At 43.1% G+C, this 27091-nt stretch overlaps 1 protein-coding gene across 11 annotated transcripts in view; it reads right to left on the minus strand.

Annotated features, from left to right (window-relative positions):
* Nucleotides 1-27091, minus strand: part of TNRC6C (trinucleotide repeat containing adaptor 6C) — a 97647-nt gene that overhangs the window by 41324 nt on the left and 29232 nt on the right. For 10 of the 11 annotated variants that reach the window (XM_088065611.1, XM_014255868.2, XM_088065618.1 and 7 more), the window contains one exon: nucleotides 12605-12940. In XM_088065611.1, the coding sequence (XP_087921737.1) occupies nucleotides 12605-12940 (336 nt within the window). Of the gene's footprint in view, nucleotides 1-1445; nucleotides 1568-12604; nucleotides 12941-27091 lie in introns of those variants that run through there. The other variant, XM_088065619.1, reaches the window with a different exon arrangement.

Consider the following 27091-nt stretch of genomic DNA (forward strand, 5'->3'; position numbering starts at 1 on the left):
TAGAGTGAAATGGGAGAAGCTGTTGCATGCATTTCTTAGAAAAGCAAAATACTTTGCCTGCACAAACAACTGACCCCAAACTTCCCTCCTCCTCCGAAAATCTCATTTACAATCATATTTAATTTTTTTATTCAGCTAAGTTAAAAGTAACTGTATCTCCACAGCTTCCATTGCAGTAATTAGATCAAATGCTGTGCATTCAAATTGTGCTGTCTCCCCAACTATATCACAACATTCAGCTGACTTTGGAACCACAGTACACACAGGCTACAAAATGGCAAAGCCTGGAATAAACTTTTAATGGAACATTACTAATAATTTGTGCCCACCCCATTTTAAATCAGATCTAACAGAGACTCCTCTCTTATTACTAGTTTTATTTTTCAGTCCACGTTTGTCACGTAACAACAAGCAGACCCCCTGGCTCGCCCTGTGCTGCCCAAAGGACAGATGACAGACGGTGCTCCCTGCTCTGACATGCAGAATACAGAAAAATCTCAAGGGCCACTGACAGTCCCACTGGGGATTTTCCTTGGCACACAAAGGTTAGTGATCCTGAGTCAGAATATTTGAAAAAAAAAAAATTCTTTCTCCTCCTCAAAATATAGTTTTCAATTCAACCTGAGCAGATTTTTAAAATACTATAAGTGAGTTTTTCCAAATCTAAATTAAATAGGAATTGTGAGGAACATTTTAAGTGCTAAATCAAACGTAGCTTAATTTTATAAAGAAAACATGACATAAACATCTATTCTGAAGCACAAAATATAAAAAAGCAGAAAATTTGACCATTGTAGTGCTAACATTTCAGGCTACCTGCTGCATCCAGCTCTAGGCATAGAGACAGGTTTGAAAACTGGCATCTATCTGAATCCCCTACAAAGCTCACTCACAACAAGTCTCATGGATTGAGGAAGCTGAAATCTTGCACAGCACACACAACGTGGAAAGGCAAAGAAGAGATGGAAGCATTGAATAAAGCAGCTTTATTTATTTTAAAACTAAACCATAGCTAAGCCCACACGGGGGAAAGCCTGTTATCCCTTTTTCATTTTCTGCACTACGACATTCAAATGTAGTTCCTTCCCTCTGATGCTGAAAGCTTTCAAATGCATTAAGAAAACAAGCAAAAATAAACAAGATTTCTCATTATTAGTAGAGATTCCACTACATGCTACCTCTCTGACACAAAAGCAGCAGTAGAAAACACCAAATCATTGCATTTTTCTGCTCAGTGCAACATATCTTTACAAGCAGCTCGCTGCGAAGACGCCATTTTATCAAACCTGAAACGCAGCCAAAAGCTCAGGACGCTGTGCTGCTGCTCTCTCGCTGAAATGTTATGTAATAAATTGATTTAACAGAAGCAGATGCTATTTTCTCAGGGTTAGGGTTACTTTCTCTCTTTTTTTGGCTCTAAAAAGGGCTGATGGGTAATAAAGTACCTGAAGAAAGGAGCCGCCCAACCATCCTAGGAGACGCTACATTGTGTGCAGAGCTGTTTCTACTCCTGCCTCTACGTTCTCCAGGGCTCCCGGCTTCAATATGTCGGCTGTGTACAGTGTAAGCCTCATCCTGTAGAGCTGCCAAGAAAATCTCTGTGTGCGAGCGCGCGCCCAGACAACCTGCGAGCTCGGCCGGGCCTCGGCTGCACTGGCTATGGAAATGCCCTTTCCACGCACAGCCCTCCTCCCCCTTCCCCAGCTCCGCTCCCCGGCTCTAGGTGAAGGTATCAACAGAGCAGGATTTTTAAGCTTTGATTATCTAATTGCAGCTGACACTAAACCGATCTTCCTTCCTCTTTAAATTCTTTCAACTGTCACAAAACATTTTCACTTTGGGACCCAGCTACAATTAGCGGCCGTAGCTGCTTTTCTGCCGCTTTTGAAAGTCAGCCAAGAGAAGACGCAGGCACTGCCGAATGTCTGCGCTGGCTCCTGCCTCCTGCCCGGAGTCCTCCTCCTGCCTTCTGCCCCACATCCTCCTCCCTCCTTCTGCCCCATCTCCAGCCTCCTGCCCCACATCCTCCTCCCCCCTTCTGCTCCATCTCCTGCCCCATCTCCAGCCTCCTGCCCCACATCCTCTTCCCTCCTTCTGCCCCATCTCCTGCCTCACATCCTCCTCCCTCTCCCAGCCCCAGCTCCTGCCTCCCTGCCCAGTGTCCTCTTCCCTCTCCCAGCCCCATCTCCTGCCTCCTGCCCCATCTCCTTCCTCCTGCCCAGTGTCCTCCTCCCTGCTCCAGTGCCAGCTCGTGCCTCATCGTTCTCCTCCCTGCCCCGGCTCCTTCCTGTGCCAAGCGTCCTCTTCCCTGCCCCAGCTCCCGCCCGCCGCCCTCCTCCCTGCCCCAGCGGCAGCTCCCAAGTCCCAGATGTACCCTGGACTGCTGCCAAGCCCTTAATGACTTCCCTGCCTCTATCTAAACCAGCTCTAAGTGGCAAACACGAGCGCATTAATCAGCGGCGCAGTTGTTTATAGAGGCAGGGAAGAGCTGCCCGAACAATGCGGCAGGAGCGAGCGCTGGCTGCGCCTGCACAGTGGGACCGACCATCTTGGAACAGCCTGGGCCAAGAGCCTCGGCTGCCTCCAAGGCTCAGGAACACTCAGAGCTAGCAGAATGGGGTCAGCTTTACATTTTTAGGGCCTAAAGATCGTCATAAATTCTGAGATTGCACGTAGAGGGCTTTTATCAGTGCCCACACGCAAATCTCGAAGGCTAATTCACACAAACTTCCAGCACATCCTTTACGATTATTTCCCCTCCTACCTGCCCCAAATACATATTAATGATGTGGTAAATGGGGCACGTTTCAATCTTGCTGAGTTCCTGCCAGGGGCTCATGGGAGCGGTGTCGCCCCTCTGTGCTGGATCTCACGCCGACGGCTCTTTAAAGCTTCGGCCACGCTCTCAGGGTCGCTGCCACTCCACCACCGAGGCACGATCGCTGCTGCTATTCTTGGCTCGAGAACTGCTCCACTGAAGGACTCCTGAAAATAGTTTGTTTCCTCCTGAAGACATTTATTCTCTGTTTCTCTGCAATGGTCTGTGAATACCGGCAAGGTTCAACCTCGTTTCAGAAACAACAGATAAATGGAAATCAAACCTGTTTTCTTTTGTTTCTATTCAGAAAATTATTTCAAATGCACTCAGGAACTAGGCTTGAGAGTCAATTTTGCAAGAACAGTTTTAAGTGGAACTACTGTTGTGGTATATTACATTCCTTTAAAACTACATCAAAACCGGGCTCCTTGTATTTTTCCTATACGTAACATAACTTCCTATAATCAACTTTGATTTATGAAGGCAAGTACTTATATAGGGGCCTACTTATAGAAGGGGACTGTTTTTACCAATCAGGGTACACAGTAAGGTAAAGAAGAACCCCAAGAAATGAGTCACAGCCCATTAAAAATCTTGGGAGCAAAATAAACTGCAGCTTCCAACCAACTGTTGCCAGAGCGCATCCATTCCCTTCCTATCTTGGGCCAACTTTGATAGGGAATGTGTCTCATAAATTTGAAATTGGTAATTATTAATACCTGAAGACTAAAAATGGGGATTTGAGAGGTGATGCTCTCCTTAGACCACTCACCTGGTCTAAGGATCTATTCCTGACACACATGAGGTGACATTATCCCAATCCAGCAAGGAGGGCCTCCAGCAATGGAGCCTGCACATTCCCAAGTGCTCTATCTCACTTCTCAAGACAGCTTTCACACTGGCATTGATTTTCCTAATGTCCACCCTCAATCTTCCTTGTTGAAATTTAAGCCCATAATTTCTTATCTGATCCACCACAGGCACACAGAAGGTATCATTTCCTTCCCTGCAGCAGCCATTTAGGTATCTCAGCATTTATACTTCCAATCTTCCTTTCACTGAGGAGCTCTGATTCCTTCCTTCTTGGCAAAGCTTTTCTCCAGGATCTTTCTATTCCTGTTGCATTCCTCTGCATCTTCCAAGCTGTTCCTTCTGCAGCACAGTACCTCCAGCTGGAATGTCCAAAGGCCTTATCCCACATGTCCCACGGGACGCAGTGCTGCCTCTATCCCCTTCCTGAACAGTGAGTGTTCCTTTTTTAACACATTAATCAAGTTTACCCTGTGACCAGATCCCCTTTTGCAGCATGAGACCCACACACCTGTATCAGGGTACAGAGCTGCTCTGGCCAAAATAAAGAAACTTTCCTATTTTTTCATTTCTTAGCCAATTACACAGTTGTGTCACTGCTATTCCATACCATCATTTTGCCTTTTTGTTGCCTAGCACTCTTCTGGAGCTGGTCTCAATCAAAAATTCATTGAAGGCTGTTGTTTAACTATCCCCTTTGGCATAACCTGCTCTCCACAAACCCCAGTGACACTGCATTTCTCTCCTGAAAAGTTCAACATGCACAGAAATGGCTGTTTTGGAGGTTTTTCCCCCCTAGGATCATTCTAACAGTTACTCTGACTAATTTAAACTTCCAGTTCTAACTTTCTCACCTCTTGACTTTGGTTGGCTTTTTTCTCTTTCGTAGTTTTCATACTCTTAAAGTGACCACATTGCTTCAATCCATCCTCTGCTTAGTCTACTAAGAATGTCATCATTTCCAGACAGCTGGAAACTCTACTTCCTGAAGTGCTCTAACTTGCTGTAGCTTCAGTTCTAACTTTACAGGCGAAGGGGAAAAGTATTCCTGATGCCATCCATCAGTGGTTCCTGCTGTTGCACTGACCTGGCTTTTACTACTCAGTCATTATGAAAGAATTAGCTTTCTGTTCTTTGGGGCTTTTTTTTCCTCCAAACTGCTACAAATGTCTTTTATTTCTTTCTAGTGGCATTATATATAATTCCTGATGTGTACAAATTCAGCTTTCCTGTGATTTTCACGTGACCTTAGTGTGCATCTGGGACTTCCTCCTCTTCCCAAGGACTAAACTCCTGTCTATTCCCTGGTCACTTTGACCTTCATCGCTTTCTACCTTTTACTTCTCCACCACCAGGACAGGTCCTGCTGCTTGGTCTCTTCACATTGTCACAAAACTGTCACCTGCATGTCTGACCACCTTGCCAGGCTATTTCCTGGCCTTTCTTTCCCCACAGACACCTGGGCAGTTCCTATCCCTGGCTGTCCCTGCAGCACAGCCATCCACACTGAAGCTGGAGATGCAGCCCAGCAGCTCCTGAAGCAAAAGCAGCCACATTTGAGCCATCAAGCTTTTGTACAGCCCCACTCTTTCAAAGTGGACAGCAAAACTACAAAAGCACCTGTTATTTATCCTTCCACAGATTTCTATTTTTCTTTCCCCTGCAGAATTCTAATCACTGTCAAAGAGATTTGAAGCAGCAGATTTTTTTTTCCATGCTCTGCTGCCTGATGTCAGATAACATCCACAATACAGAAAAATTCGTTCCAAAGATTAGTTTACTGATGAGTTTTTACCATAATTTTTCATTCCTAATGCTCGTATTTGGGCCACTCAGAGATTGCCACTTCCTTGTATTCAAAGTATTATAAGGAGTTTTTGAAAATTTTGATGTGAGACAAAACTAAACTAGCTGAGACTCACTTCCCACAACTTTCCACTGCAGTTCAGAAAATGTCCATCATCCAGGAGACAGAACCATGGGTTAGATCCCTTCTCTGTATTACCTGCTGCATTTATGGCCTTGTGTGATGTTTTCACTTCCTTTTCCCTAAATACACACATGGCACCTGAGACCTCTGGGAACACTGCCTGATTTCCAGGGCCACAGATCACACATCAAGCACTACCAAATGCTAAACAAAGCCCTGAGAAACAACACAAGAAGACAGAAACACAAGCACCTTTTCCACCTGAACATCCATTTACAGCACTAATTGAGTGAGACCAGTGGCAAAAAATGTCATCAAGCCAAATTCTGGCAATTTTTCCCAAGTTTTGATCCCAGTAGCAGGAAAAACGTTCCCACAGCCACGTTAGAGAAATGTGTGTGCAGTGATGAGCTGTACAGTGGATGGCTCTGCAAATCGTGGCCAGCAGAAGTGTTTAAGGATTGAAGCTGTCAGGAGTTTCTTGGCTTGATGGAATTGTGTGTTTGTCATACAGAGTCACCTTCCACTGAAGCAGCATGAAGATCCAATTCCTGTGTTTCCAAAGGAACATCACCGTGCTGCTTTCTTCATTCGAGGTCAACAGCCATCATGAAGCACATCATCCAGGTATTATGGAGAACATTTTTTTTAAAACTGTATTTTCTATATAAAGTGTGATATTATATACATAGGAAGTGTGCAAAACACAATAAATAAATATTACCTAATTTCTACTTTAAAACTTTTAGTGTTTTTAACTATTACATATTAAAAACTCTGCTCTGGGAGATCTAGAATAAATGCATTTTAAAAGTTTCTGGTTTTATTTGTGTAACTTTCCAACTAAAAGCAAAAACACAGTAATGTTTTGCCAGCAAAGATATGCTGCTAATGGAATTTCAGAATATGGGCCCAAAGAGGTGAAGTTCAGCAAATCATTTCTATAAAAGCACTTTTCACATGTGCTTTGTTTGTCAAAGCTCAGCCTGTTTGCAATGCCTCCAGGAGATCGAGCTAAATCTTATTTCAAACTTTTGAAATTAAGCTTTATTAATATATTTCAGAAGTGCTTTGGCACGTGCATGCCTTACCTACAGCCATCACAAATCACAATGAGCTGAACTGCTCAAGCTGAATTCTTTAAGCATGACTTTAGCAGAAGGGTCTCGATTACCTTGCTGGATCTGATGAAACAACTGTATGTCAAAGCTTCTCAGTGTTTTCCAGCTGTACTGACTGGCTTTAGAAGGCATGACAACCTCTCTCTAAAACTTTTCTCCAAATTTGACTTTACAACAATATAAAATTGCCCAATCTGAGGGAATTCTGAAGTAACTGCAGCTAAAGGATTTGCTGTTTGGAATGAGTATTGTCAGATTTTAACAGTAACCAGCATATTTTAATCTTGCTTCCTAAAAAATTATCAAAACCAAAGTTCATAATAAGAGGTACCCTGTCACAGAAGAGCACTCAGCAACTTCCAGCTGCCCACTTCAAGGTGCACACCACACCATGAGCATCAATCTCTCAACTGCAGCTAAAGAAATCTTCAAACACAAAATAAACCTTCCAGCTCCAGAGAAAAAAAGAATAAAGTTCAGCATGAAATCTGGCATCAGCCCACATGTGGAAAATACATCTCTGTTTGTAACTGCTGTCAAATTCTCACTTCACAACAAACAACAGACAGAACAAATTAAGAGTGTAACTCGACTTCCCACAATGCTGGTGTGTTTACTCATTCTGATTACTGCAGGAGTTACTTGCTCTCATTTCTTTCTGGACTTTGGGAACAGACAATATGGATCTGTTCTGCAAAATACTCTACCTGCCAATAAAAAGAAGGGCACGAGTTCCACCCTGACTCCTGCAGGATGTGGTAGGTTGCTTTTGAGTTGACAGATGGTGGTTTCACATTGCTGATATACAGGAAAGTCAAAGATATCTTGAAGGAGAACTGACTACTTCTGATCTCTGTTCTAATAATCATCAAACACACTGGTTGCCTGGAGACTCCTATATAAAATTCATCATTTGTAAAGAAACCAAGAAATCTCTATTACTTGTTATTTTTAATCTCCCATGGTAGATTCCAGAAGTTATCCTAATTCTTTTGGATCATGTGGCAAAGGATTGTTCCAATAATTCAGTTAATGGGAAAATGTTTCATACCTTAATGAGAGAAGTTAACTATCACCTGTTTAGTGGAGTTAGATGACAAGAGATAAAGAGTCCCATCTTTAAGTAAAAATAACAAACTAGACTAGATAATGGAATACTGCTCATAAATTAGAGATACAGCTTTCCTTCAGTGTAATCCTGGAGAGGATTAAAGAGAGGGCAGGTCAAGAACAAGCTCTGTAGCTCAAGTCAGATGTTTCAGGCAAATAACTATTCTACTCTGAAAGTACTTGAGAAAACAGTTCCATAATAGTTAACAATGTCTAAAAGACTGTTCTCAAGGGGTAAGATTTCTAAAATATTCTATGCAATCTGAAATGTTTTAATTTCAAAACAGTTTGTCTGGTTAATGTTTTAGAGATTACCTTAAGAGAGAAACAAAAAAATCCCTACTCTCATCCACTTCACTGATATTTCTAGGTGATAAATCTGACAAAGAATATATTAGTGGCCACTAATTCCCACTTGCCTCACGTTGGCAGAACATCCTTTTTAATTCATGACATTGCAGTTGAGTTCTGATAAGTGTTTTGGATAGGCCAAGGCAGTAGATAACAGGGGCTGCTGATAAGAGAATAAAGAGATAAAATAGTGTGATTTTTAGAGTGGAGAGACCAGCAATGACTCTCTGACAGTATTCCTTGTACCTGGGTAGTTATAAATAAGGCCTGAAAGAAGCGTGGATGCATAATTACAACTCTAAAGGCACATGGTGCTGTAAGAAGAAATGCTACAAACATAAACTCACATCAAGCAGATTCTGGATACAAGATGCTCATGGTAGGGCAATCCTGACTCTGATGGATGTCCAATACAGCCCCTACAGGGATCCCTGTCCCACAGCACGGGTGCTGCTCAGGCAGACAAAATTCCTCTTCACATGTAGCTGAAGTACCTACACTGACTCTTCTGGACAAGTTGGATTTTTTTTCTTCCTTCCCATCATTTCCCCAGAGAACTTTTACCTGCCGAGACTCTTTAGTAAATGAAATACCCAGGGAGCCAGAGACAGACATTTAAAGGAAAACAGTTCCTACTGAAGCTAAGAGGAGGATGGCAAAAAGTTTCCTTTCAATAAAGTATTTCTTAGTAAGAATCCTTCTGTTTAAAATTCTTCATTTTCATGTTCACAAAAAAATACCAGTTTGAGTAAGATTTCTGGGAAAATTCTTATGTTTACAAGATATAGAACTCCCTATTTTCTTCTAAATCTAACAGTCACTCAAATCCCAACAGCTGAGATGAAAAGGCTTTGGCTCTCCCTGGGTACTTTTCCTACTTCTTTGCTCTTTATGCTCCACAAGATGAAAACAAAAGCCTGTATGAGAGACTGAGTAAGACTGTGAATATGTGCAGTTCGTGGCTACAAAGGTCTCTCAGGAGAGAGATTTCCTCCCTTGGCCTCCCAGGGCAGCCAGGCACAGAGCTGCTGTCATTAGAAGCCAAGCTGGACATTTATTTTTTTCCTCCCGTGCCTGCAGTTAGTAAATGAGCTGATGCTCCACCTGCTGGAAAGAACTACGTGAGCTCCAGAATTCAGCAAGTTCTTTCTGCGTGGAAAAGGCCATCAGTGACATCTCAAACCACCACCTCGTGTCAGCAGACAGAAAGGTAGCCAAGATTCAGCTTGTTCCTTTTCCAAGGGGTCTGTTCAGTGTGCAGATCTTGTGGTGCTTTTGAAACATTTTGTTTTGACTTTACAGAGAAAAGAGAAACAGAACAATTGTGACTCTATGTACAAACTGCTACTGAGGAATTAAAGCTGCAGGTTTAGATTTGAAATGAGGAAGAAATTATTTACTCACAGGGTAGTTAGGCCAGAGGAGGCCATGGAATTGCTCCAAGGGCTGGAGCCCCTCTGCTCTGGAGCCAGGCTGGGAGAGCTGGGAATGCCCAACCTTGAGAGGAGAAGGCTCCAGGGAGAGCTCAGAGCCCCTTGCAGGGCCTGAAGGGGCTCCAGGAGAGCTGGAGAGGGACTGGGGACAAGGGATGGAGGGACAGGACACAGGGAGTGGCTGTAAGCTGAAGAAGGGTAGGCTTAGATGAAATGCTAGGAAGCAATTCACTCTAAAGGTGGTGAGACACTGATGCCAGGATCGATGGGGCTTGGAGCAGCCTGGTCTGGTGGAAGGTGTCCCAGCCCATGGCAGGGGGGTGGAATGAGATGAGCTTTAAGGTTCAGCCCAAACCATTCCATGATTATGATGCTAAGTAACACTTTTGCTATAAGTTTGATATAGGCTAACTTATTTGGAGCAATAATATAAAATGAAGCTGAAAAGCAGCAGCACTGTTTCTTCTCACTTCTACTAACTTTTGCTTTTCTCTGAATTTTTCCAATGGTAACATAAAAGAAGCAAAATAATAAAAAACCCTGAACTAATTCAACAGCGTAAAACATCTGCTGAGGGTCGCCAAACTGGCTGTCATAATACACATACAGCAAGTTAAAATAGGAAAAAAGTAAAAGCCTCAAGGTAGAAATGCATCTGGCAAGATCAAAGTCAGACAGCTCGTACTATACTCTTACAAGCAAAGTTCTTTTATGAGTTATGTTATGATTTACAGTGGTCTTTGTTTCATTAAACTCAAACACAGATGCTTCAGATACATCTACACCGATGCCTGGAAGAAACCTCCTGACCCTCAGGCACCCTGAGCCACTTCAGCTGGCTGCTCTGTGTCCCACATAAATAATGATGAGAGAGGCAGCTCCAATCTCTGCTCCCCAAGACCTGAGGGAACAGCTGGAGCTGGGCCAGGGGAGGTTTGGGTTGGATCTCAGGGAAAGGTTCTTCCCCCAGAGGGTGCTGGCACTGCCCAGGCTCCCCAGGGAATGGGCACAGCCTGAGGCTGCCAGAGCTCCAGGAGCCTTTGGGCACCCCTGCCAGGGATTTTGGGGTGTCTGGGCAGGGACAGGAGCTGAGCTGGGTGATTCTTGTGGGTCCCTTCCAGCTATGATTTCTATGGTTCCAGAGTTCTGAAAATAAAATAATAAACATATCTCTTATGAGAGATTATGTCAGACACAGAACATTAGTCTGACAGTTAACAAACATTTCCCAATCCAGAAAAAGCCAAGAATGTCTGAACCATCCCTGATGAACTGGGATTTGCAATGAAGATTGCTGTCAGAAAGTTAGAGAACTGCTGGGAAATTATTAGTTTCCATCTCACTAAAGCCAAATACTTGAGAATACAGAAGTAGAACCTCTTCTCTCCCTAAAAAAGAACCATTTTAATAAATAATCAATTGTTTCATTTTGTCTGTTCAGTTTTGGGTTTCTAGGGAGTAGCTGAGTGATATTTTCAAATGTATTTTGATAATCATAGAAGCTGTAATTTCAGAGAGAGATTATTCTCTTATCTAACTAAAACTTCTAAGGACAACACCAAAAAATGTTCTCTGTTGTAGTTCTGCTCAGCAGCAAAAATAGTGAAAGATTTGCTAATACCCAAAGGGAAAAACTGCAGACAGTTCAGATCCAAATTTTGTGATGTTTGACAGTGCTAATGAGTGATAATGAGCAACACTTGAGATCACACAGAAATGACTAATATTCAAGATACCAAACCCCTCCTTTATGATTTAGTCTGGATGACTTTTTTAAGCCATGGATAACTGTATGCCAGAACAGTCCCTGCTTTGCCTGACATCCACAAAAAGCAGAGATGGAAAAGGGGATCTGCACCACCAAGCTCATCTCCACTGCAAAGCTCACACCACCTCTAGCACAGAAGGGCAAATAACAAGAGAGCTGTTATTTCCCATCAGCAGCTTCAGGAAAATGAAGCTAGCTAAGAGACTTATTCTTCAACACCCCATTTCCAGCAGCCAAAGAAAGGCCTGTGTGTCTGCCTGAGACCCCACCTCCAGTGCTGTGTCCAGCTCTAGGGCTCCCAACATCAGGATGGAGAGCAGCAGAGAATCCAGCAGGAGAGTCCAGAGGAGGCCATGGAGATGCTCCAAGGGCTGGAGCCCCTCTGCTCTGGAGCCAGGTGGGGGTGGTCACCTGCAGAGAAGGCTCCAGGGAGAGCTCAGAGCCCCTTGCAGGGCCTAAAGGGGCTGCAGAAGAGCTGGAAAGGGACTTGGGATGGAAGAAAAGGACACAGGGAATGACTTCTCACTGGCACAGGGCAGCATTAAATAGGATATCGGGATTCAATTCTTCCCTGTGAGGGTGTTGAGGCCTTGGCACAGGTGCCCAGAGAAGCTGTGGCTGCCCCTGGAAGTGTCCAAGGCCAGGACAGGGCTTGGAGCAACCTGGGACAGTGGAAGGTGTCCCTGCCATGGCAGGGGGCTGGAAATAGATGTTCCCTAATGTCCCTTCCAACTCAAAGCATTCTGTGACCTGCAAAGGACAGAATGAAATGGCAGAAAGGCCTAAGACACCCAACTACTTTTCCTGAAGTATTCTTTTCCTAAGGTGAAAATTATTGAGAGCATAAGCAAGCAAAGGTACAAAAATGTCACGACAGAACATAAGCAAAGTGCCTATTCCTTGTTTACAAACATGCAAAACACTGTTCAAGGAGCATTAAAACTATCACAATGATAGATACAACTTGTAAATAACCAAATTACCAATGCTTCTGTAAGAATCATCACTAAATATTTACACTTCCTGAAGATCTATTATAGCTACCAAAGGAACATGAGGGGAAAAAAAACTAAACTGAGCAAGACCCCACAGCTCTGAGCACGTGAACAAACAACAAAATCTTTTACAAGCGGATGCCAGAAATGGCACATTGTGCCAGAATACGAGTAATAGCTGGGATGGAATTTTAAAACAGAGTTTTAAAACAATCTTGACAGCGGAGGAAGCAGCTCCACAGCCACTCCCCCGGGGTCCCGCTCTTACCTGGCTGGCCCTTGCCGGGATGCTGCTGTCCCGCCGCTCCCTGCTGAGGAGGAGGAGGAGGAGGGCTGGCTCCCGCTGCTGCCGTGCCCGGCGCCGGGCCGGGGGCACTCAGAGCCCCGGTGGGCAGTGGCTGCCCCCGCTTTAGGAGCTGCTTCTGTTCCTGCTGGCGGAAGCGGGGAGGCACCTCTCGGGGCAGGTAGCGGGACGCCGCAGGCTGCTGCCCGTTAGCAGACGCGCGCTTGCCATTGCTGCTGTTGGTGAGAGTGCTGGTGGAAGTACTGGTACCGGTACCGGCAGGTTGGGGCTGGCTTAAACTGGTCTTAATAGGTTCTGGCACTAGGGCAAAAGAAAATAATAATCATTGGTTTAGGATCTGAAAAGCTATCAAGTTGGGTTTTTTTTTAGTGTAACTGGTGAACTGATGTTTTGCAGCCACCAGAAAGTTGGCAGAGTGTGTTACTTTTTGCGTGGGTTTACTTTCTGTGATGGTACTGGAAGCTTTTATGCCCTACTGAAACAAATCATCTGTATGGTTTAAAACAAGAGGGAGGACAAAAGAAAGCTTTGACAATCCAGTATTGAACAGAATGCTTGTTTAAAGTGTGTGGCACCCTGCTGCACCCACCTTGAGCCCCCACTGCCTTTTCAGTTCAGCAGTTTTGGGGGCGACCTTGCCAATATTAACATCAAATCCCAGGGCCTACAGCCATGATAACAAACATTTTCAGTCTTGTAATAACCTCCCAAAAAAACAAGCTAAAAGACCTGATCCACCAGCTTATTCAGCACTCACACTTTGGGTTTCTTGTGGTTTTTATCCAAACCTTTGCATCAAACACTCAGGACATCCCAGTCCTCCAGCCATTCATCTGATACCCCCCACACTAAGCCTGCAATGAGGCAGCCAGGCCACAGCTGGCACGAGTGACCAGCAGCACCAGGTCCCTTCGGGACAGGCAGGAGGGAGTGCTGGGGGATAGCAGCCCTGGCCCCAACCCTCAGCTCACCTGGCAGCAGCTGCCAGAGCTCTTAGGTCACCCAGAGAAACTCTTTGAGCTTCTGGGATGAACAGAACCAAGCACTGCTCCAGCTCATTCACAGTCACAGAATATGCTGAGTGGGAAGGGACACACAAGGATCAGCACCCAGGTGCTGGCCCTGCACAGGACTCTCCCCAGGAGTCACAGCTCATGCCCAAGAACGCTGTTCAAATGCTGCCTGAACTCTGTCACAGACACTATAAACCCACACTCAGCCTTTCTCCAGGCTCTGACACACCGAGGAAACTGAACAACTTCTACAGCTGCAGCACTGAAAGCACCAAGGGAATGCTGAGGGTGGGTTCAAAAGCAAGCAGGGGCTTGACCAAGCAAAAATATGCCAAAAAGTCTGACAGAACCATCAGCACTTCTCCAAGAAGTTTGTTTTGGAAGCCTAAATAATTTCTCCTGCGATTCTGTCTGAACAAAAAAGGAACTCTAAGTATATTAAAAATTTTGAAGTACCACTACTACCTGAAGAGCAGAGAATAAACCTTCCTTAGCTTTACAAAATACACAATCACCTTTGGAAACAAACTGTTTATCCTTACTTTGAAATTTAAAACGTAGATAGAAAATGTTGTGGAACGCAGAATAATTATTTTCAAATACCAAATCTGCATATTCAATATGTATGTGAAAACTATTCTGTTTTTATATTTCCACAATACAAATAGATCTGTTGTTCACATGATAGAAAATAAGTCTGACTTCATTGTAATGGGTTAATTTTAGCTCCTATTGCTTCTGCTACTACTGTAACAGCAATGTAAGCATTTACCTCTACTACCACTACCATCACAGAGACTCCAACATTTACAAACAGGGAGATCTGAAGGACTCAGGATTTCTGCAAAGTCATTTACCACAATGTTCACCCAGAGCACTGCAGACACAGGCTGATCAACCAAAAATAACCCACCATGGCAGCCAGGGAGGTTCTCCAGCTCAGCTGACAGAGCAGGCACACACCCCCTGGTGCCAGCAGATGAGAGGGAATGCCAGGGAACAGGAGGAAAAGGACAAGAGAATGGAAACCACTCACTGCCAGCAGAGCTGGGATTTGTCTGGCCCCAAGATTTTCATGAGGAATATTAATTAATTGGAAACATATTTTAGAGAGGAAGGCAGGCAGCTTTTTACAAACCGTTATATTCTCAATATTGTGTATCTATAAATCACACCTGATACTTCCAAAGAGGTGTGTATACAGATATATTCATTTTTTAAAAATCACTAATGCAAGTCATAGAATAGACAACACTTTTCACTTTAGTATAAACTAACAAAGGTGTTTCATCACAAAGGTGGGGCCAGAAAAACCCATTTTCCCAGCGTTAGGGGCAATGTTCTCTCTACATATCGGAATCACAGATGAGAGAAAAGAACAAAGAAAATCAAAATATCACTGTACTTTAGAATTAAAATATTTCTGCATATTCATGCTGCTGCTTTTTCTCTAATCAATGCAGCAAAGTAATTTTTATTTTGTACATCAAAATCTCTTTGAAGAGTACTTAAATGGAAGCTCTTGCAAGAATACTGTGTCTACAAATCATGATAGCTGGAAAAGAACTGTTTAATTACACCAATGACAGGGAATAAAGCAAGAAGAGTGAACAACATCACATGAATGGGCTTGAGCCCTAAATTCCAGCTTCATACCAGGCTGGAATTTACACTTCAAAAACAGCAACAATACTTAGAGAATATATATTACAAAGACAATACGACTGTGTTCTAAAAGTCATCCTCAGCAATGTTTAACCAGCAATTTTCACTTGATACGCACTGTGAGAAATACCAAATGTTCCAAGTGTCTGCCCTGGATGTCCTAATTATGAATTGCTGTGTGGTACTGGCAATAACAGCATCTTTATAAAGCCTTTAGCTGCTCCACTCCCTGCAGGGATGCCCCCTGCCACGATGGGTGTCCCTTGCAGAACACACAGGGTGCAAAGGGCTTTCCCCAGGCAGGGCACAAAGGCAGAGCAGCAGGAGCCTCTCTCAGGCAGCTCCTGGGCACTGGGAGCTCTGCCTTTCATCAGCCCCACGGAGCTGCCAATGCACAGAGAGCCCTGGCAGCCCCCAGGAGCAGCCTGAGCACCCTTTCACCTGCAAGGAATCCGCTGGCACGGCTAATGGCACGTGGGCAGCTGCTGGAGAGCCAGAATTCAAACACAGCTTTATGGCTAAATTTGCCTGAATGCAAAAAAATGGTGTTTAAATCGTGTGGGGGAAAGGATTTAACACCCAGTGATTTTCACAACCAGCACGTGATTAAAGAGCTAAAGCAAAAACATTTAAGTGGAAAGCCTCTTGCAAAAATACAATTAAAGGCGTAAAATGAAAGCCTTAAGATTGCTCGCTCTTAAGATGTTTGTGATGGGTATCTGCTTACTCTCCATTCCAAGCTGTACATACACTAAACAATGAGCTTGCTTGTAATAATTATCAGTACTTAATGGTATCTAAACTTCTTAATCCAATTTTACCCAAACAAATCCAATAATTACTCCATATGCTTTTTGATGATTACAATCTCGGGAATCCCAACTGCATAAAAAAGTGTTACGAGCAATTGTAGGTGGATTTTATTAATATAATGAATAGGATCAGTCTAACAGATTTCAATTACAACAATAGCTTTTAAGTACATTTCTATGACATAAGGAAAGAACATGCATAAGTGAAAGAAACTGGTTAAGCCACATAATACTGATTTATGGCAGCTTTTTCCTTTCATTCACCTCATTAACATTTCCCTGTATTTCAGAATCCCCCACAAAAGCTCTATAAAACTTGCATTTCTAAAGCCTTTGAGGACCAGACATTCCAGAAGAGAAACAGTTAAACCCAGAAATGCATTCTTGGCTGCTACTGTGACAGGATTTATTTACAGCTTCTATTAAACACAGCAGCTCCATTACAAAGTGCTGGATGTGAGGAGAATTTTTGATTATACAATGCCAATGCCTCAGTGCGTTAAACATATCATGCCAGTGTATTATTTTTTTCCTTCAGCAATTCGTTCAGGTCATTGTTTGATGGGTTTATGAATTCATTACAGGAAACAGATGGATCCCATAATTCAGAGCTATTCTCCCAGCCAATCATATGGGCAATTTTTTTCCCCATCTTGTTCCCCCCCTCCAAATCAAACTTAATGAAGCCACTTCCTCCACGGCCAGTTCCCTGCACACACACACACTGCAGCACATCCACTGCTGGTTAAAGCTCCCTCCAAAAGGCTTTCCAAATGAAGCTGAGGAGCACAATCCCCCAGACAGCCCCTCCGAGGTCAAACAGAGCGCCAGGAACTTACCCAAGTCGGGTGGAGACAGCCACAAAACACAGCATTAGAGTGGGCAAAACCACAAGTCCTCATTAGTGAGAAACCCATTTTTATTTGCTCACAGAAGTCTGTTGTGGGAAAATATTCTTGCCCCCACCCCTACCCCCCCAAATCTACTTTCAAAGGCTGAATTTTCATTTAGCAAATTACCTCCTTTGTCTCCTAAGTGCTGGGATTTGCTATCCACAGTGACATCTGCTGGCAACAGCAAAGGTGCTCAGAACTATTGCATAAAACCCACTTCTAATGTTTTTACACAAAAAATGCCAAATTTTCTGCCTGGATAATCCCTTCCCCCAAAATCATGAACTTCTGGGGGAAAAACCCCTGCATTCTAACACCAAGATAATCCTAAAACTTATAATGGCTTTAATAATGTAACCAGAAACTGCTGTTTGACATCAAAGCCCACATTGAGTGATTAAAGTAAAAATATACGTGTTATTGTGGCTTTAGAGCTTGTCACCATTTATTTAAAGAAACGCCTTGACTTTGGGCCAATTCCTGATGATATCATTTATCTAATCTCAGAACAAATAAAGACTTTTCCTGGTTTAACTTCATTTCCCCTCTCACAGCTGACCATGGTGCAGCTTCTTCTGCTTCCTCTTCCAGATGCTTTCTCTCCACTTTCTTCTCTTTTACAACATTTCTTTCCTTAGTCTTTCACCACCCCAGTTCTAAAATCTCATCTATAACCCAGTTCTCACAACAGACTTCTCACTTCTACCAACTTGGACCTTCTACACAGAACTTGATTTCTTTTTTTGACAGCCAGCTGGAAGTCAGAGTAGGAATTAATAGGAAGCTGCAAAGTTCATGGAAAACTTCTAAATCAGTTATTAGGATTTCTCAACAAAGAAGGTCTTACCTTCTTAACTGCTGGCTTTATGCAAAGGTATGAAATAGAGAAGCACTGAGGACTTCATTCCCCATCTCCATTTTGACTCTAAAGGAATTTATCCACAAATCCAGCTGACCCCTGGCTCCTACCCAGCCACTCCTTTGTTCCTTCCTCCCCTCAGACCCAGTCATTCACCTCAGTTCAAACAAGTTCTGTCTGTTTGCTCACATTTCCCGCCCATGTCCCACCAGCCAAAGCTCGCTCTATGTATCTTAACTATGTAATAGCTGCTGAAATGACATTCTTACTTGATATTGTCATAAGCAAAGTGGGGAAATGTGAGCAAAATGTAAAATTGGTTGAAATGTTCTCTGGGAGAATCAATGGCTTGCTGTCAAAACAGAATATGTTTCAGAAGAGATTCCACGGGGACTTGATCCGAGCCTACGCTGTTCAATATTTCGTTAACAGCTGGATGATGGACTAGAGAATATCCTTATTAAATCTGCAAATGACACCAAGATGGGAGAAGGAAGATGGGGGTGGTCAGATCACTGTGTGACAGGATCAGAGCTCAGCAGAGAGGAACTGGAGAAGTGATGTGACAGAGCTGCTACAATTCAATAAGGAAAGTCATGTCATTAGGCACGAGGAATTAAATGTGGAACAGCAAACAACTCATCCCACAGCAGTTCTGCAGAAAAAGAAGCAATGTTTTAGCAGATCACAAACCAAAGAGGAGGAAAAGATAATCAAGAAGAAAAAGCCAAGTGGTGGAATGGGATAAACATCCAGCAACCCATCTATTGGAACCTGGCATCACAAAGCCTTCCCAGCCTGTACCCACAGCTGAGCATCTCTCCCAGATGGAGCTGGAGCACCTGAAAAGGGCACAAAGGAAATGGGAATCTGGAAATGGGAACTACCACAGCAGGCAGAGGTAAGGGAGCAGTCAGTCTACAAGAAACTGGGAACACAAATTAAGAAAAAATACAAAGAAAGAGGACAAAGTAATTTGCTCCACCCACAGTGAATAAGACAAGACTTGCTGGGTTTAAATGGCAGTCAGGGAAATTTAGACTTACATTTCCAACAATAAGGATGATTAAGGATTATCTGCAGACATGATATAGATTTGGTGATCTTGTCTGAGGGCAAGAGGATGGAATAAATGACCTCTCAAGAACCTTTAGAGCACATTTTCTACCACTCTACATGTAAAACAGAGCTCCAAATCCATCTTACTCAGTTCTCTCACTTCCCTCAGCCATGACAAAGAAATCCTTTTTATCTCAGGTTGATAGTCACAGCACTCCCCCCAGCTTCTGCTGGTTTTCAAATCAGTTTCAGATGCGGACTTTCTTCACTTGCAGATCCTCTCCATTTTGTTCTTGACCAATGTAAATTTGAAATTGTATCAATCCTGAGTGACATTTTATCCCTTTGCCACTGTGGCAAATCCTCTGTGTAAGCCCAGCAGAGCCCACCCTGAGGCAGAACTTCTGTGCAGCAAAGGGTCAGAGCCCAACTCTATTCACAAACTGAACTTCTTTCTTAAGAGCTGGAGATACTCCTAACAAAAACATAAGATTCTTGAATACTTCAGAGCTCAGACACAAGATTTTGTTTCCCTTTCTGGAACAGCATCTACATTTTTTTCTTTCAGATCTGTCAGCAGAGAGGGTGACAAATACTTTTGACAGAAAGATACAAAACCTGTTTTGGGTGACTCAACATGTATTTTTAAGTTTTTTTTTAAATCCTATTCTACATTATTCAGGTTGGTGTCACATGCAGCAATCTTGTGAAGAATACTTGTATTTTTAACAGTTTTGATATTTTCCTCACTGCTTTCCTCCATGTTAGCACTGATCATAATTTTAATTTTAAATTCACAATTAATTAGTTGTGCCATTAAAAATGGTACAGCTAATTAGGTTGATAGGTTGTCATCAACAATAGATTGATAATCCAAAGCAAATACGAAGCTCTCCCTCTGCAAGCCAAACTCCCTCATGTTTATTGAAAGCTCTGAGTGCACACACATGGGGTTTGCCATCAGCTAATTGATGAGCACAAATTGGACCGTACACATCAGGCCTCAAACTCAGCAGCCCGAGCGAGGAACCAGGACTGTGGGCAATGGAACAGTTAAATTCACAGAGCTGCATTCCTGCAGGACGTGAACTGATAACAGATGGTAACTTTCAAGACTTAACAATTCATCTGTTTCCTCTCAAGCGAGAGTTCTCCAACGGGCAGGCGCTGGCAACTCCAATACCAGCATTAATCATGTACATCTCCCTGCACACAGACCTGCCCAAATGCTACCCCTTGGAAAGCAACAGATAAATAAATAAATTCACCTAACTAGAAGCTGCTCTCTGTCCTGAAGTCTCTGGCATCAGGTGCATTTCTTTTAACACATCACACATTTAACTTGGAATTCAGACTCCTGCAAACACAATTCCCACCTCCAGAGCAGGGCAATACACTGGCCTTAGAAAGAGGACTTGGTTATTCTAAAGGAAAATAATGAAGCTATTAGAAGTTTTTAATCACTCATATTAATAACTTTAAAAAACAACAGCATTAACAACTGTCTGAAAAGGACAGGAGGGAGATAAGTGTCATTGCTGAGACAAATTAACTGGTGCAGGAAATTACTACTGTAAAATTTAAGTGAGAGGGCAGCTCGGAATTAAGAGAGGGATTCTCACAGCAAATGGTTAGAAATGTTGGCAGAATATATTCAGGTTAAGACTTATATAAGACTTTCCTACAGAGTGTTCAGAACTCTTCACAGAGAATTCACATCTTGTATTCCTTCCCAGAGTATTTAGGAACATCTGAACTCCACCAACTAATTGTATAAAGACCCACTGGGGACACATATCAAGTTCTACCCCACCAAGAGGACATGAGAGCATCACAAACACAATGCCAACAATTCAGGAAGACAGCAAAGGATGGCAGGAGGCAGCCACGGGCATGTGCTCCCCCCTTCCATCTCCATCTCACCCTCCAAACCCTCCTCACTGTTGCTCCAGGCAAGGTACCCACAGCAGGAACTACACAATAAAAAAGTCAGAGAAGACAGGAAACAGCTTAAAGTTAAATTACACAAAACCAACACTATCATCACCACAAGTGCCAGTGGGAAAATTCAAGCATATAATAACAGATTAAATAACTTCATACAGAGCCACAGAAGTCTGGGCAGACCCAGGAAGTGAATCCCTCAATTTTAAACTGTGTGCATTTAATCTCATTAGGCAATGTTTGACACAGTTTTCATATGCAAAAGAATTTTTTAAAAACAAATTTGCAAATGGCACAGCCATCACACCAGACGTGTTCTTACTCCTTTCCACAGATCACTTCCAGGCACAGACTGAGGAGTAAATATTCTTTACAGCAGAAACCCAATTGTTAAACCACACACACAAACAGATAAATATGCAAAATCCCAGCAAATAGTACATTCCTAAGAAATTGAAAATGAGGATAGCCTCAGTATCCGCTGATTTACTGGATACAAGAACCTGAAATTTCCTTCACCTTGAACAGTGATGGATCTACAGGTACAGCCCACTCTTCAGCTGGGGCTTGAAGAGTGAATCCCAGTGTAAACGCTTCCAGTTTCATCCAGGTGTGGTTGGGTACTGTAAAGATATTCCATATCCCTATCATTTCTATCTGGGGCTGCCTCTACAGAAATCACTCAGTGCTGGCACACAGTGCACAGATTGTATCACACTTGGGATTTGTGCTGTACCCACAGTCTGTCCATGCAGGGTGGATGTTCCTGGAGTTTCAGGGTGTCCTAGGGCATAGTCAGTGCTGTCATCCCACTCAGAACAACTGCAAATACTAAGCATTCATGCTAGAGCAGGTAAAACCTCTTTTTCCACTGTGTTTTGAAATCTGAAAGAAGATAAGGGCTCTCTGGTTGTTTTCTGGAATGCCTGGAAATTGCCAGTGTGTATTTATGGATCAATATCCTAACGTGGATACAGAGATCAATGTGTGCAGGACAGTTCTGAGCTGCCAGCTGTGCAGGCAGCCTGTGTGATTTTGAGTGCCCAAAATCAGTGTCCAGGGAGCCCCAGGGCTGGAGAGTGTGAACACTCTGGGCCCAACAGCCCAGACACATCACATCACTACACACAGACACGTTTTTCTCCTGAAAACCAGAAACAGAGCTCCTCCAGGCATTCCATTTCTGCTTTGGAGGAGAAGGCTGCACTGCTATGTAACTCCTCTCAGACATGCCCAGGGAAGCACGCTGTAGCTGCCTGCAGGTGACAGGGCTGCTGCTCAGCTAGGAAGGGTAATGCTGCCTGACACTGCTGTGCTGCTGGAATCATGGGACTGGGCACACATGTCACACTGACTAAAGGCTTGTGCAAACACAAAGCCTCGGCCCTCCTGTCATGGACATTTATGGTACCAAATGAATATTTTATGTGCGACACTAAAATAGCAACGAATTTGTGAGCAACCAGGCCTCTGCAATTCTGGCATAACCCTTCCAGTTCACATTCTATCTCAAAAGAAGACTTAATATGTTTATACTACAGCTCTAAAGATAGTGTAGAGTAATCTGAGTTATCATTTTAAATCAATCAGCAGGAAAAACTGAAGCAGAGCCAACAGAGTGTCCAGCACGGACCAGCTTCCCTCATTCCTGGGCAGTGTGGATTTATTCCAAGTTCCAGCCAGCATCACCCTGAGAAATTGTGCATGGAGCCAACTCAATCAAAGGTGAACCTGAAATATTTTGGCCTTAGATGTTAAAAACTTGTGTCCTTATTAGGATAACCGAAGATGTGTTCATTTATATTTCACCAAATCATTTTGAAAATTGTAGTTTTGAGCAAGTTGCTCTTTAACATACAGAACCCACAGGGACATCATTATCACTTTAGGGGACTGTACTTACAAAATTTCTATCATAAGAACCTGTTTGGGGTTCTACATCCTTCTTTGGATGCAGTTCTTAGCATTTGAAAGACGTAAAAATGTCATTCTTGCCTTCAGAAAGAAGCAGCCGTGAAGAACCTGAAGACCAAAATGAAGAGTGATCCCTTTATTCAGCTAAACCAAATTAAAGTTGTGTTCTAGAGATAAAACAAATGAATGTTTAAGTCCTGCAGTGGGGAGGGAGGAAGAAAATACACTGAACTTAAAAATTCTATTTCAGATTTTTTAATACTTCCTTTTAAACCTAAACATGACATTTCATATGCAATAGTGTTTTTCTGAATGAGCTTCTCAATGCTGGCCTCTTTCCTGGAAGGTTTTTGTTTGGAACTCCCTACCTGACAGTCAGACCTGGAGAGTCTGAAGCAAACTCTTCATTTTTAATTCAATACCAAATCTGAAGCAAACTCTTCATTAATTCAGTTTAAGCTGAACAGATTTTTTGTCTCCAGTGCCATTGTGCATAATATGAAAATCAGGATTTAAATTATTCAAAAACATGAAGAAAGCAGTTCCAGACCTTCTCCTATTCAGGTTCTTCAGGAAAATTTCTTTTAAGAAAAGCAGCCTAAAACCTGATGGGGATTCAGCAATCATTTCCCTGCAGCCAAGGTGGAACCAAAGGAAACCCAAAGTGAGTTGATTTGCTGAGCACATTGTGCAGGACCCAGGGAAGCTGTTCCTGGGATTCCAGCACCCACCCTGAGCAGGAAGGAGAGGCCCAGAGGATCCATCCCATGTTTGCAGTGGGGTTCTTGTCCCAGTGACAGCCCTGGGTGATCGGGCTGTCACCATAGCAACTTCCACCCAGAACTCACAATGCACCCAAACGAACTCCGAGCTAAATTAACTTATTGCATGTCACCAGTGAGAAATGACTGTTCAGAGGTAATTTTCTGTACTAATATGTAATAGAGTTAACTCTCTAAATTGAATTAAATTAATTAAATGCCACTCCCAGTAAATCAGATTCTATTACATGAATGTTAAAAGAAATTAAAGATGTTTTAATAAAGATTACTAATAATAACTTAATATTATTACTTCATTTTAATTCAAAAATTCTGCTCAGTTTATTTTAGACACATGTCTTCCCCTCACTAGGAAGGAATACCTAATTAGTCCACATGCATTACACACAGTTATTTCATAGAAATGGGCTTAGACTTAGCTAAAAGAAGTAACACCAGCATTTTAAGAAGAAATACAGCTTGGTTTAAGAAGTGACAACTAAAGCTTCTTCCTCCCCTCACACTATGGGTGAATTCCACACTTTCAATGAGTGTGTCCAGTTTCCAGAGAGTTTCATTTCTGCTTTTTGCAGAAAAAAATGAAAATGTCTTGCAGTAAAGACAATTGCCACCCAAGAGGAAAACACCCTGTGTGCCTAGGCAGGGTACAGAAATAACAGCCCTTCAATGGCTTTGCAGATCTATCTAACAATGCATTATTAAGTTTGTTTTTTAAAGTAGATTCTTGCACTTTGGAGGACTGGCAATTGGGAGGCAAATCTAAGATGCTGCCAGTTGCTCCATGTAAATAAAAAGTTAAATTTGCCAGTTGATGGTGTTTGTGTTGTCCCCATGACCCTGACTTTAACTCCTAACACACCAAGACACTTTGGGCAAAAACGGGGGCTATTTAACAATAATCACTTCTCAGAATTACAAACCACATGATTCTGTTTTATCCATTATTTAGTTTTCAGGAAGAAGCTGTGTTTGTGCTGAGGAGGCAGCTGGTGACAGCAGAGGGAGCACAAGGAGCTGTCACATCTGCCACTGACACAGGGTGACAATGATGTCAGCCCCGAGCACCAGCTCAGCTCAAAACCCAGAGGAAAGGCAGCACTGCCTTTAAAAGAAATGGTCAATGAGGATTAAAACACTCCCTGAATCTCCAGCAGATGTGAGCTAAGGCTGTGACAGCCTTGGGGTGGAACAAGATGAGCTTCAACATCCAACCTATATGCCAGGTATCAGTAAAATGGGATTATGGATTTAGGTGTTCAATGTTATTACATATCTAAGTTGTTATCCACAGATTTTAATTTAGAATTAGATTTTTTTTAAAGTCATAGTAGCCATAATAAGGCACCAAATCAGTCTTCCACAGATCTTTCCTGAGAAGGAAGAGCTGAACAACTGAGGAGGATGAAGGTGACCTCTCATTTGATTTCTCACAGTGATCACTGGACAAGATTAGAGATAACTATACAACAAAGGAAAAAATTAAATTATTACTCTTGGAAACTGGCAGCAAGATATGGAAGCTGTAGCAAGATATGAATTATGATGGAGCCTATGCCAGAAAGGTGGCACTGAGCACTTTATTTTCTTCCTGTTTCACTCTGAAGACTTTCTCCTGTTGAGAAAGGAAATGCTAGGTGCTGAAACGCACAGCAGGAAAGAGCTGCCAGTGCAGGACAGGACAGCCTGACATCCCCAGCACCTGCAGGAAGGGTCTCATGGTTTGTCAATCAAGCCTAAACAACTGCAAACTTTGAGGAAATTAAAGCAAGGAATATATTTAAATGTATACTTCAGGGGACCACCTGCAGAGGGAAAATGGGAAGCAATTGAACAGGAGAAATGGGGAGTGAAGAAGAAACTGCACATTTTCAAATCAAGGTCTTTAAAGAATACGGTATCTGAAACTTGGGATAAATCTTCTCACAGCAAGCTGAGTTTAGGGAGAGAAAAGTGAAAAAGAAGAATTAGCACTGCTCTGAACAGCCTGGATTACAGAGCTGTGCAAAGGGGTGAGCCTGAAAGGCACAGAAAATAAATCAGCCTTAGGTTTTATTTGTAAACAGCAGCAGGTTACTGTCTACAGATTAACTCAAAGGCTACTTAACTCTCCAATGACAGTGTGCTGGTTTTGGCTGGGACAGAGTTCATTTTCTTACAGTAGCTGCTGTGGGGCTGTGGTTTGGATTTGTGCTGATAAGCCAGGGTGTTTTCATTACTCACAGAGAGCCAAGGCCTGCTCTGCTCCTCACCCCATGCTGCCTGCCAGGAGGCTGGGGGGACACGAGGAGCTGGGAGGGGACACATCCAGGACAGCTGACCCCAGCTGACCCCAGGGAATATTCCACTCCAGATGGTGCCATGATCACCATATAAAGCAGGGGGAGAAGGAGAAAGATGGGGATGTTTGGAGTGATGGTGTTTGTGTTCCCTGTGATGAAGCCCTGCTGTCAGGGATGGCTGAACACCTGTCTGCCATGGAAAGTGGGGAATCAACTCCCTGTTTTGCTTTGCCTGTGTGTGTGACTTTTGCTTTACTTATTAAACTATTTTTATCTCAACCCACGAGTTTTCTCACTTTTATTCCTTCAATGCTCTCGGCATCCTGCCAGGGGGGAGTGAGTGAGGGACTGAGCTCCTGCCTGGGGCTAAACCACATACAGATATTGAATTTAAAAAATAATTCTGCACTAATTGGAAGGACTTCCAAAGAAGAAAAACATGAATTATTTTGGTTTGGAAACACTAGCACAAAGGAAAACTGTCTGAGCTGTTAAGTAAAAAACAGGAGACACAAAAAGGCCTCTGCAGTGGAAGGGAAGATCAGCTCTCCTGGGCCAAGCAGCCAGCAAAGACAGGGCTTAAGTAATAGGAAGGACTTTTAGGTTGAATATGAAGATGTCTTTCCAACAACAATCAAAACTTCTTTCAGGAACATCTGTTGGGCCTGTCAGAGAGGGGAGAGGAGTTAAGACCATCCCTTTTTGCTCATCTTAAGGGATATATCTAACCCTGTGATAGTAAGACCTCAAGGTGGCATTTGAATTTTTAATGGAGTTGAAGAATCATCAGTTCTCTAGATGAGTAACTCATGTGCTTCCGAACAGTTCATGAGAGCCTGTCTGGCCTCCTTAAGTTGAAAAGTCTGGCTGGCTTCATAAAAACTGATAAAAAAAAGACAGCAACATCACCCAAATCAGAAACCATGCCTGAAATATTAAGAGCATCCTGGTAACAGGAGATAGGCCCTCAGGAGACTATGATAAAACAGAGGACAACTTCTGTTAGCATGGGAAGAGGCCACCAGGAGCCACACCAAGTTCAGCTGTTCCCATTGGGCAAGCAATAATAACAGAGGGTGCCGTGCCCGGGGCAGCTGAGGAGCATCTGCGGCATTCGCTGTTAAACACAGGTCCCACAAGAGAGCTGAGCATGAGCCACTGCTGCCACCCCACAGGGGCAGGATGCCTGCAGGGAGAATCACCTCCTCCCTGGATGCTAATGCACTCTGCA

Source organism: Pseudopodoces humilis, chromosome 21 (assembly GCF_049639895.1).
Source record: "Pseudopodoces humilis isolate 2021_Gansu_Grassland_sample_001 chromosome 21, ASM4963989v1, whole genome shotgun sequence".
Classification (NCBI taxonomy): domain Eukaryota; kingdom Metazoa; phylum Chordata; class Aves; order Passeriformes; family Paridae; genus Pseudopodoces; species Pseudopodoces humilis.